General features: G+C 53.9%; 1 protein-coding gene across 1 annotated transcript; it reads left to right on the forward strand.

Moving 5' to 3' along the window:
* The first annotated feature begins 719 nt into the window (after positions 1–719).
* LOC137145113 (mast cell protease 1A-like) lies at positions 720–5,849 on the forward strand. The gene is made up of 5 exons (XM_067535731.1): positions 720–849; positions 3,976–4,120; positions 4,710–4,857; positions 5,088–5,345; positions 5,706–5,849. Exons 1-5 carry the CDS (start codon positions 792–794, stop codon positions 5,847–5,849), a joined length of 753 nt encoding a protein of 250 aa, XP_067391832.1. The 5' UTR covers positions 720–791.
* Positions 5,850–11,315: the final 5,466 nt, after the last annotated feature.

Here is an 11,315-nt window from a genome sequence, read left to right on the forward strand (position 1 = left end):
ACTTTTACTATTTTACTGAGCAGCCGCAGATGTTGGGGGCCCATCCTTTCTTCCGTACCATGTGCCTGGTGCTATGGGAACGGGAAGAGCCTAGCACCTCCTCATATGGGCCATGAAGATGCCACTCGTGGGGAGTTGGAGGACACCCCCAGGAGAGAAAAGGGGGTTCTCCTGTTGTCACCTTGGTATCTGGGCTGTCCCCTGGGTCCTGTCAGTCCCCACCGGCTGCTGGACTCCGAGCTCCCCAACCCTCTAGGAGAATTTCTCAGGGGGCTCTGTGGCTTCTGGGCCCTGTCCTCTGCTCGCTGCTCTGAGACGCGCGCTGGGAAGGAAGTGGGGAGCCAAGGTGAGCCAGTGGGTGACTCAGTGCCGGCTGCACTCTCCACAGATGAGCTGCTGGAGCGGAGAAGCTTGGTGAGGTGCAGGGGAACCCGGCACCAGATGTGCTCCTAGCCCTGCTCCCAGATGTTCTGGAGGAGGAGATGCTGGAACAAAGAAGCTGGGAGACATGCAGGGGAACCCAGCCCCAAATGTGTGGGGCTCCTGCCCCTACTCCCAGATGTTCTGGGGGAGGAGACGCCCTATCCCAGAGGGTCTTTCCCACTGAGCTTCTGCCTCCAGAGGCAGGTTGTTTTCCAGCCAACAGCTCCCTCCCACCTGCCCCCGACGTGTCAGCAGCCACAGGCTGAGGTTTCTGTGGGCCCTGCGTACGTGACTTGGGGTTTGCTGCTCGCTCTATAAATCCCCCGGGGTGGAGGCACCAGCGCTGTCATTTTCCCCAGACAGTGACGATGCTGATCCTCATCCTGCTGCCTGTGGCCTTTCTTCTGCCTCCCGGGGCTGGGGCTGGTGAGTGACGGGGAATCGGGATCTCTCTAGGCTCTCTGCAAATCCCAGCTCCTCCCCAGAGTCAGATGCATCTGCCAGGGCAATTGCGGCCTCTTAAAACCAGCTAGTGAAGGGTTTGCAGGTGTGGGTGAGGGAGCCTGAGCTGTGGAGCTGGTACCAAGATGAAGCCCCTGCGAGACAGAGAGAGAGACTGAGAATAGGAGAGAGACACAGGGGATCTTAAGTGGTGTCCAGGAGCCAGGACACCTGGGTTTTATCCCCAGCTCTGGGAGAGGAGTGCAGTATAGTGGTCATGGAGGGGTAAGGGTGTGGGAATCAGGACGCCTGGGTTCTATCCCCAGGTCTGGGAGGGAAGTGGAGTATAATGGTTAGAGGAGGGAGGTAGGGAGCCAGGATGCATCGTTTCTCTCTTCAGCTCTGGGAGGGCAGTGGGTCTATTGATTAGAGTGGGGTGGGGGGCTGGGAATCGGGGTTCTAGCTTCTTTTTCCTTCGTCTGTGCTATTGTTTTAAACTGAAGGTCTTTAGGGAAGGGCTGGTGCTGCAACCGTCCCAAAGGGGGGCCCTGATCTTGGTTGGGGTCTGTGCCGTGTCCGGCACAACGGGGGACCATATACAAATAACGGCATCAGATTTTCCAACCTCCCTCATTGATTTGGAAGCCAAACCAACATCCCTGAGTCGTCTTTGCAAACGTTCAAGTCTGAGCGACTCACGGACTTGCACGGGTTTAACTAAACTGATTTTAACCCACATCTGTCATTCGGCTGGGTCAGCTCTGAATGTGGCTGCCCTGATACTGATTTCCACCTGGCCTATAGTGTCAAAAACTTCCCAGGGGCCAGCTAGCCCCACAGACCCTGCGTTCAACCCCTACGAGTGTCTGCAGATGGGGATTGAGCGAGGTTAAAGCCAAATGTGCAGCCTGGCATTTTCTAAGTCCTACGTGCCTCTGATGGACAGAGATCTTCTCATTCCAGCTCCATCCGTCCCTGCCCAGTTTATCCCCATTCGGTCGTCTGCCAGCCCTGTCCTTCAGCTTCACTTGTTCCTTGCCCTTTCTTCTCTCCCCTCCACCCTGCTGTCTTTACACCAAATGTCGAGTTTTGGTTACATCCACCTGGGTTGAGAATCGTTCAGAGTTGGTCTGAAAAGTTTTTCTACGGGAAATTTTGACTTTTCCTTGAAAACCCCAAAAGGAATTTGTTTTCCTGTTCACATTTTATTAATTTTTTTAAAAGACATTTGGAGAGAGTGAGAAAAGAAAGAGAAAAAAATAGATAAACCTTTCATACTATATATACGTCCCATAAGATATTATGTATTTGCTACCTCACCTTAGCTATGCTTGAAACATTTAGTTATCTGTAATATGAATGGTTAAAATATCAATCCTTTATTGTATTCCACAATTTACAAACCAAATTTGGTTATAAAAATTCAACAAAAGAAAAATTACTGAAGTCTGATAAAGACTAGAAGGAAAATTCAGAGTCGGGAGAGGAAGGAAGTGGGTAGAGAGAAGGGGGAAGTGAAGGGGGCCCATGCATTTGATCAGATCATTCAGATACTTCCAGGAAAATATCTCATATCTTTGACAACTTGTTTGGGGTACATCTCTGTAAATGTAATGGTCTACATTTCTTCTGAAGTTTATGAGGTCTGTGCTCCAATCTTCTTTGATTGTTGGTCACTTTTTGGATTTCTGGTTTTGTAGTACTAGTCCTTTCACCATTATTAGTGCTCTGCTGAGCCAAAGTCTTTCAGATTTATTGCACTTCCAATTAACACCCATTTGGTTGAAATTTTATTTGACAGGAAAACTATTACCTCTCCCCTTCAATTCCGCCCAAAGCCCACGGGTCTTGGAAATTTCCTAGAGCATTTGGGTTAAGTAACCACCTCCTGAATCACAGCACCAATATTTGTCTGACTGAGGCTATGGCTTCACTGACAGCGGCAAATTTGCCGCCGTCAGTTTGATTTCTCTGGTCAGTGAAGACCTCCTCAGTCGAATCAGAAATCGATGTACTAATACCAGCTACGCAAGTAGTGTAGCGCTGTGAAGTGAACATGGAGCACAGAAGAGAAGCTCAGCAGTCGATGGGAGTTACACAAATTTTTTGCGTACTTTGCATAACTCCTGTCGACTGCCGCCAAATCTCGCAGGTAAGTGTAGACAGGGTCTTAGCAACGCCTGTTTTGAACATGGGGCCAACACATCCTCCATGTGATTTGCTGCTGAATTAATCTTCAATGTAGGTCCAAGGAGCAGAGTGGAGCGCTGGCGAAAATTTGTTTCCACTTAGTTAATTGGCCTAGTTCCTCCTCCCATTGCATTTTTAGAGGATCCATGTTTAGTTCAAATTTACTGGCCAGCCAGGTGTGCGTATAACGCTGCCGTAGACCTTGTCAATGTGGGTAGCATTGGGAGACGCAAAAGCAGTAATGGGTTATGGGTAGCGAAGGCGTCGGGGCTAAACGGATGGAAAACAGCAGGTTTCCGTTGAATATTTTGCCACGTCTTCTCAGTCTCTAACGTGACCAAAAGTTTACCAAAAAAAAAAAAAAAAAAAAAAAAAAAAAAAGCAACAAAAACCCAACAAATTTGTAGCTGAAAAATTCAGAAAACTAGGGGATATCATCAGTTTTCCAAGAATAACGCTGCAATGTTTGTGGCGAGGGGACACATTCGGGGAAAATGTTCATTTTCTAGATAACCCAATTAGTTGTTGGAAAACAGATGGAGGGTCAGTCTTGGATGAGGCCTGGCTTGTAACTGGGTTGACGGAGAAGGTGGAATGTCAGCAGGGGAGATGTCAGTGAAGTTCTAGCCAACCCCGGCCCCCAACGCCGGTAACTCAAGGCCGTGTGATCACTGACCCACCCCCGGTACATTTGGCACCGAGTCTCCACCCAGCGATGTCACAGCTTTACATTCACCCTCCGGCCGCACGGGGCATCCTGTCTGGTGGGGAGTTGAGCAGAGGGCAGGGATCCATGCACAGGGATGTCCCAGGGAGAGCATCACCGGGGGGAGCAGGCTGAGGTTATGGGACAGGCAGCTCGGTCCCAGTTTGTCTTGTGGAGATGATGAGGCCCTTTATGTGAACCTGGTTCTGCTCCAGGTGAGATCGTCGGGGGATGGGAAGCCCAGCCCCACTCCAGGCCCTACATGGCCTATCTGGATATAAAAAAAGGAAATTATGGTATGTGCGGTGGGTTCCTGGTGTCGGAGAACTTCGTGCTGACGGCTGCTCACTGCAATGGAGAGTAAGCGTCTCTGCATGGGGGGCAGGTCGGGCGTTAGCGGGCGATGGGGGGCTGGGAGCTCTGGCACCGTCGTAGGTCACGGGGAAGGAGAAGATCGGGGATGGAGAGGCCCCTTGGGCCCCCTTCCCACCCCCCAGCCAGATCGGGGCAGGGGGTGCCTCCCAGCCCCAAGACAGCTCGACAGGTCTCTGGATCTAGCTGGGGGGTCCCTGGGGTGCAGGGAGATGAGACCCAGGGGCCAGGAGGACACCAGGCAACGAAGGCACTCAGGGGAACAGCACAGGGGGAGTCACCAGCTGGGACCCCAATGCCACGGGGCAGGGGCTCTGTGCTGAAGCCGGCGCCCCTAGAGGGGAAAGGCCCCTTGTGCCCCGTTCCCACCCCCCAGCCAGCCAGTGCCCGGCCCCGGGGCCGGATGGCAGCCGGCACGCGTGCAGTGGGCTGAGGGTTTTCAGGCCAGGAGCTGAGTCCGAGATCTCGGCCTGAGAGCCCCAGACTGCCCCGTCCCCCCATATCACTGTCACTGCGCCCCTCCCCCAGCTCCCCGCCCTGCCCCTAACGCCCCACACGTTGCTCTTGGCTTTCACAGGAAGATCACGGTGATTCTGGGGGCCCACAACATAAAAAGCAAACGGGAAAGAGCGGACTGGAGACGAAAAAAGATCCCCGTGCGTGCCAAGATTCCCCACACGCAATATGTCGAAAAAACTGATAACAATGACATCATGCTGCTGCAGGTACCGCCCCATCCCATCCCCCCACCCCCTGTGACCTCACACTGCTGCAGGCCCTGCCCCCATCCCATTCCCCGCCCCCTGTGACCTCACTCTGCTGCAGGCCCCGACCCCATCCCATCCCCTGCCACCAGTGAGGTCTCAGTCATGGCTCTGCCTTTCTCTGGGGTGAGGTGTTTTTCTCTGGGTCCTTGAGCGCGACCCTCATTTTGTTCATCGTTCCTGTGTCGCAGCTGAAGAGGAAAGTGAAGCTGAATAAATGGGTGAAAACCATCCCCCTGCCCGATGCTCAGGAGAGAATAACGCCAGGGACCAATTGCAGCGTTGCCGGCTGGGGCATGATTTGCCCAGGGATGGGAAGGACCCTAGACACGCTGCAGGAGGTGGACGTGGAGGTGCTGAAGAATGACACGTGTCGGAAATATCGTCACTATAACGCCTCCACGATGCTGTGTGCGGGGGATCCAAGGAAGGGCAAAGACTCTGCGCAGGTGAATCTCCCCCTGGCTTCCAGCACCCTTGATAAAGAATCATTATCAGTGAGGCTGCGGGTGTTGCAGTCGGGACTAAGAGCGGTGATCAGGCCCCACTGTGCTCGGTGCTGTACTAATGAATGGGAAAATAACAGTTCTCACACGGGAAGGCAGAGACCATCTCGAGGGGTGGAGGGATCCAGGGGGGCAGTGACCAGCCGACCCGAGGTGGGGTCCCAAGCAGGGTCGGGGGGACATTGAGGGAGTGACACTGAGACCAGCTGCACCGGGGGGGGGGGGCGGTGTCACTGAGCTGGTCCGGCCGCAGGAAACGACTCACGGAGCTGTTCTCCATCTGTGTCTTGTTCTGTTTTGCAGGGCGACTCTGGGGGCCCCCTGGTGTGCAAGGGAACAGTCCAGGGCATCGTCTCTTGGGGGCCTCTCACCCCTCCCGGGGTATACACAAGAGTCTCCACCTTCATCCCCTGGATCGAGGAACAGATGAAGAAGCTACAGCCCTGAGCCCCGCCGGGAATCGCTGCAGGAGCCGGAGCTGCGCCGCTTCTGTGCTTAGGCGAGGTCCAGCCGTGGGGCTCGCTTTGCAGAGGGGCTGAGCCCCCCAGGCCAAGCCGCCCCCCAGCTATCGCTTCGTTCAGGCAGTGCCCAACCCGTGAGCCTCAAGGCAGGGAGCCTAGGGGAGTTAGGAGCCGGGTTCAAGGCCAGCTCCCATCAGCTCCCTTGGAAATCCCAGCCCTCAGCCTGTCCCTTCGCTTTGTAGCCAGCAATGAATAAAAATGAAGTTAAAAAAAAAAAGTGAGACTCTGGGAATGAGCGACCGACCCGAGCCGTGAATCCAGTGCAGCCGCTGCATCCGCTGGACACAGGGGGAATCGGCTCCACAGACAAAGGCTGGGCTGGTGCGTAATGCAGGTCAGCCTCTTCCCATGTCCCATCCCTCCATCTTATCTGTCTGTCTGTCTATTCATCCCCATACACATCTATATCTCTATCCTGGACGCCTGGGTCCCGTTCCCCAACCTGATTTCTCCTTTTAGCAGCTGTGAGGACAATTGGGGATGCGCACCCTGACTGCCATCCCGGACGCCTGGGTCCCATCCTATGTCCCAGTCTCTGCCCTCAGGGGATGGGAGCTCTGGGAGGCCCTTATGGGTGAGTGCCTGGCACTGCCCTCCCAGACGCGTGGGTCCCAGTCTCCGTAAAGCTTTCCCTTTACATTATCTGCACATGCCCTCCTGCCTGACTCCCTTCCTCTGATTTAAAGAGGGAGGATACAATCTCCTCCCCCCGGCCTTTCTCCTTCCCCTCACCCCACAGGTGAGGGTTCACAAATGGCAGTACTGTCTCGGCCTCAGCCTCCTGCCATCAAGGTGAGCCGGGCGCTGGGTGTGATGAACATGGGAATTTTGATCACATTTTTACGATGCCTGTGCAGTGCCTCAGTTTCCCCACTGTGCTTTGCTTTGCTTTGCTGGGCAGGGCGGTTCAAGGGTCACAAAGCTGCTCTTGGAGTAAAGCATAGGTGGGGGCCTGTCCCCACCTGGAGGGTGGTAAAAGGTCTAGTTGAACTAAACCCAGGTTGGCGGAGGAGCTGAAATTTCAATGGAGACGCCACACGCTCAGGAGGGGAAACGGCGGCAGGTGGCGCTGGGGGACAATGGGCCGTATATGATGGAGGCCTGGGGTGAGAATGACCCTGGATCTGAAAAACTGTACCAGGGAAAAGCCCGTTCAAATCCCTTTGGCGGCTGGGCCCGGGGCAGGGTCGCAGATGCTGCTCCCCAGGGCTGGGCTGGATTCCCCGTCCCTGGGGATGGAGACGTTTCTCTGATAGCTTGGCCCTAGTTCAAACCGTGATTAACTCTGGGCCGGTGCGGGCAGGGATCTGACGGGACGAGCCCCGTGGTGTGTCTGGCCTTGGAGCGGCCGAATCTATCGATGACACGTGGATCTCTTAGTGCAGCGGGTTGGGGTGCGGGGACAGGGCGCCGGAGAACAGCTCTGGGAATCTCTCCCAGACAAATCCAGCCTTTAGCCAGGCAGAGATCAGTGACACGGCATGGCCAGCCTGGCACCTGTTACCAGTCGCAGAGCTAGACAAACGGAGTGGGATGTGGAGATGCACAAATTGCCTCTGTCTGTATCGGCCGCACAGCCTTTGGATTTAGGGGTGGACCTAATTCCATCCCTGTGGCGTTGCAGCCCCAAGCCTGTAACTAGAGACCTGCCCTGCCCTGGGTGGACCCAGCGCCTGCCCCAGACCACATGGGTGAGGAGGGAATTGAGGGCTAGAGACCTTTGTATCAGATCTGTACTGAGTGTGGAGGAGAAGGGATAGGAAGTGAAATTAGCAAGCAGTGGTGGAGGGGCTGGGGGGGGTTGTGGGACCTGGGGCCGCCTGAGGGAGGGGCTGTGAATTGGGGGCCAGCAGTGTGGCATAGTAGCCAGAGCACAGACCTTCATCTCAGGACGCCTGGGTCCTGTTCCCGGCTCTGCTGCTGGGTGACCTTGGGCAAGTCACATCCCCTCCCTGCGCCTCAGTTTCCACATCTGGAGATAATAATCCCAACTGCCTTGATAAAGTGCTTCTTGATTTGCTGAAGGGAAGAGCCTGGGTCCAGATCCTTAAAGGTATTTGGACTCCCGGTGAGGTCAAAGGGAGTGAGACACCTAAACACCTCTGACGATCTGGGCCTATTTGTTCTTATTTAGCCCTAACGTTGTTTATGGCTCAGCCCAGCTTCCTTTCCTCCTGGCCCCACACCTCTTTATCATAAACCCAACCCTGAATCATTCATGCACGCAACGTCCAATCGACAGGCCAGGGAAGGAAAAGGCAGGGCGAATTCTCCAAACTACACATATTTTATTCGGTATCAACAAAATAAATAATAAATAGTTAAATACTTGTGGGGTGGGGAGAGAAAAAAGAAAAGAAAATGAAAGTTGGGCTCAGCTCAAAATGCATGAAGTAAAATATTTGAAACTTCAATTTTTTCACACAATCGTTTCGATGTGCGATTGTCAGGGGCTGTTTAATTTTCCCAGCCACACTTCATGGTGATAGGTTGGCTGTCTAAACCACATGGCCCCATTCCTTCTCTCTGGTTCGGAGAAGACAAGACCGAACCAGAGAGACCCAGGGAGAGAAACAAGGCAGACGCAGAGTAAAAATCCAGGCAGACACACCATGGAAGCACAGGAATGTGGAGCCAAAAGACAGCTCAGAGAAGAAGCTTTTTGGGTACAGTCTTAGCTGGAAAGGCAGCTCGGGATTGTGAACAGAGGAGCTCTCTGCTGCTGTTTGAGTCTGATTTTTGAGATTCCTGGTAAATAAACCAGATCCCATCAAAGGAAATCCCAGGCTGTATCATCAATTTGTGCTCCCATCCAGAACACAGGCAGGGCCTTGAACGTTGACCGGCTGCTGGGGTGACAATAGAAGAGAAGAAAATTTCAAACATCGCTGGGGCATTTATAGCCACAAGGCCATTTCTGGGCTGAGCCCTTCGTAGCATTTCTCTAACAGCAGAAAAAAATACTCGGCTCTAAAGGCCCTCAGGGGTTCCACATAGGCACAGAGCTTGGTTTGGCCAAGCTGACCCGTTAAAGGGGAGCGTCTCCTTTAACTCAGTTTCTGCAGCGTTTCATTGATCCAGGGGATGAATTTTGAGATTCTCGTGTATATGCTGGGAGGGCGCCCGGACAGATCTCTGTTGGAGACGATGCCCTGGACCACCCCATCGCACACCAGCGGTCTGCCGGAATGTCCCTGCCAATACGGACAATAACATCAGTGACCGACATTACCCAGCCCAGCCTGTCCCACAGAGATCTCAGATTGCATGGCGGATGGCTGATCTCTGCTAGCGAAGGCCCAGCTCTTACCATCAAGCAGAACCGGTCTGGAAATGAGGATCATTTGGGCAAAGCAGTCCCATCATGCCAAGCACCAAGGCAGGTGGGTTGTCCATGCAAACAACGTCCTCGTCCCCCAGCGACTCACTAGATGTGCGGGGAGAGCTCCTTCTGACCCCGCTTACAGCGGTGAGTGTAATGCTGGTTGTGGGTGTTCCCCACCTCACGACATAGTGCGATAACCCATACAGCAACACTTCCGAACTGCACAAGCAATGATAACACACACAAGCCAACAGGGTCCGAACGGTCCAGAGATCAAGGCTTATCAAATGACACCTCACCAGGCGCACTTTGCACAAAACACGTCATAATTATAAGACACCAGTGAATAGGGGGCTGCCAGGGTGCTACAAAGTATCACATCGATCCTATCCATCCCATCCCTCATCCACCAAAAGGCCCGTTTCCAGGAGGGGGACCCAGAGCCAAAGAGTGGAATGACTCTTCGCTAGGGAAACAGCTGGTTTATTTCCTCCAAACGTAATGGACACGAGCCAAACACTGGGGAAGAAGTGGCAGTTTGTAGCTCTCCCCTGTGTCAGCCAATGCAGAGACTGTTAATGGGAGATACTTGTCCTTACTGGGCCTTTCCGGGCCTTTCCCCCGGAGTGGCCACCTCCAACTCCAGACAGCCCTGTTCCCAGTGCCGGAAAGGCTGGCGGGCGTTCGCTCATGGGAAGGGAACTCAGGGCAGGCTACACTGAATTGATGGCACATCAATCAACGGTGCTGATTGTGTCCTTCCCACCTCCCCTGCCGCACTTCAGAGAGATGTAGAGAAATGGGAGAAGGTCCGAAGAAGAGCAAGAAAAATAATGAGATGTTTAGAAACCTTGACCTACGAGGAAAGGTGGAAATAATTGGAGCATGTTTCATCTAGAGAAGAGGAGGCTGCTAACGGACTTCAAATACCTGAAGGATTGTTAGCAAGGGGACAAGATCAGCTGTTGCCCATGTCCACTGAAGGGAGGACAAGAAGAGATGGGCTTAATCTGCAGCAAGCCAGATTGAGGTTAGATATTAGGAAATCTTTTTTAACTCAAAGGGGCGTGACGCACCGGACTCGGTTCCCCAGGGAGGTTGTGGAATCCCCGTCATTGTAGGTTTCTAAGACAAGGTTGGACAAACAGCTGTCAGTCTCCTCTGAGAGCAGGGGACTGGACTAGGTGACCCCTCCAGGTCCTTTCCAGACCGATATGTCTATGACTTTATGCTATGCAAGATCTTCCAAGAAGAAATCCTCTGAGCTTCCTTCCTCTCCACTGCCCGTGACCGGGAGCCCAGCCGGGCAGGGGGCCAGGCAGATATGAAACATCACACCCAGCACACAAAGCTGGTCTGGAAAAGTTTCTGAGAACCAGGATGAAAAGGAAATGAGTGGAGAAATAACTAATGTATTAGGGGCCCGTCCGTTCCTGCCATCCAGCCCTGGACTGGCACCGCTGCCCCTCAGACAATTCCTCTGTGCCCCCTAATGTCTGACTCTGAGATCAATTTCCATTCCTGACATGGCCGGGCACAGGGACGCGCCTTGCCGTGCCGGGGGACGGAGAGATGGCCCAGTTGGGACTCTCAGCTGGTCAATCAGGGCTGACAATCAGCTCCAGTTTTCCCCTCTGGGCCCTGGCCACTGTGGGTGCAGCAACGCCACAAATAAATCCCACGACAGGAAGTTTCAGAGGCCGCGGTGACTGATCCCGGCACGTGAACCAGCACCGACAAAACACAAGATACTGAGCATCTGCAGATGTTGGAGGCCCATCCTTTCTCCTATACCATGTGCCTGGGGCTACATGCGCTAGGAGAGCCTAACACCTCCTCATATGGGCCATGAAGATGCCACTCGTGGGGAGTTGGAGGACACCCCCAGGAGAGAAAAGGGGGTTCTCCTGTTGTCACCTTGGTATCTGGGCTGTCCCCTGGGTCCTGTCAGTCTGCACCGGCTGCTGGGTTCCGTGCTCCTCAACCCTCTGGGAGAATTTCTCAGGGGGCTCTGTGGCTTCTGGGCCCCATCTTCTGCTCGCTGCTCTGAGACGCGCGCTGGGAAGG

Source organism: Emydura macquarii, unplaced genomic scaffold (assembly GCF_026122565.2).
Source record: "Emydura macquarii macquarii isolate MOO-44397 ecotype Brisbane River unplaced genomic scaffold, CSIRO-AGI_Emac_v2 contig_3512, whole genome shotgun sequence".
Taxonomy (NCBI): Eukaryota; Metazoa; Chordata; order Testudines; family Chelidae; genus Emydura; species Emydura macquarii.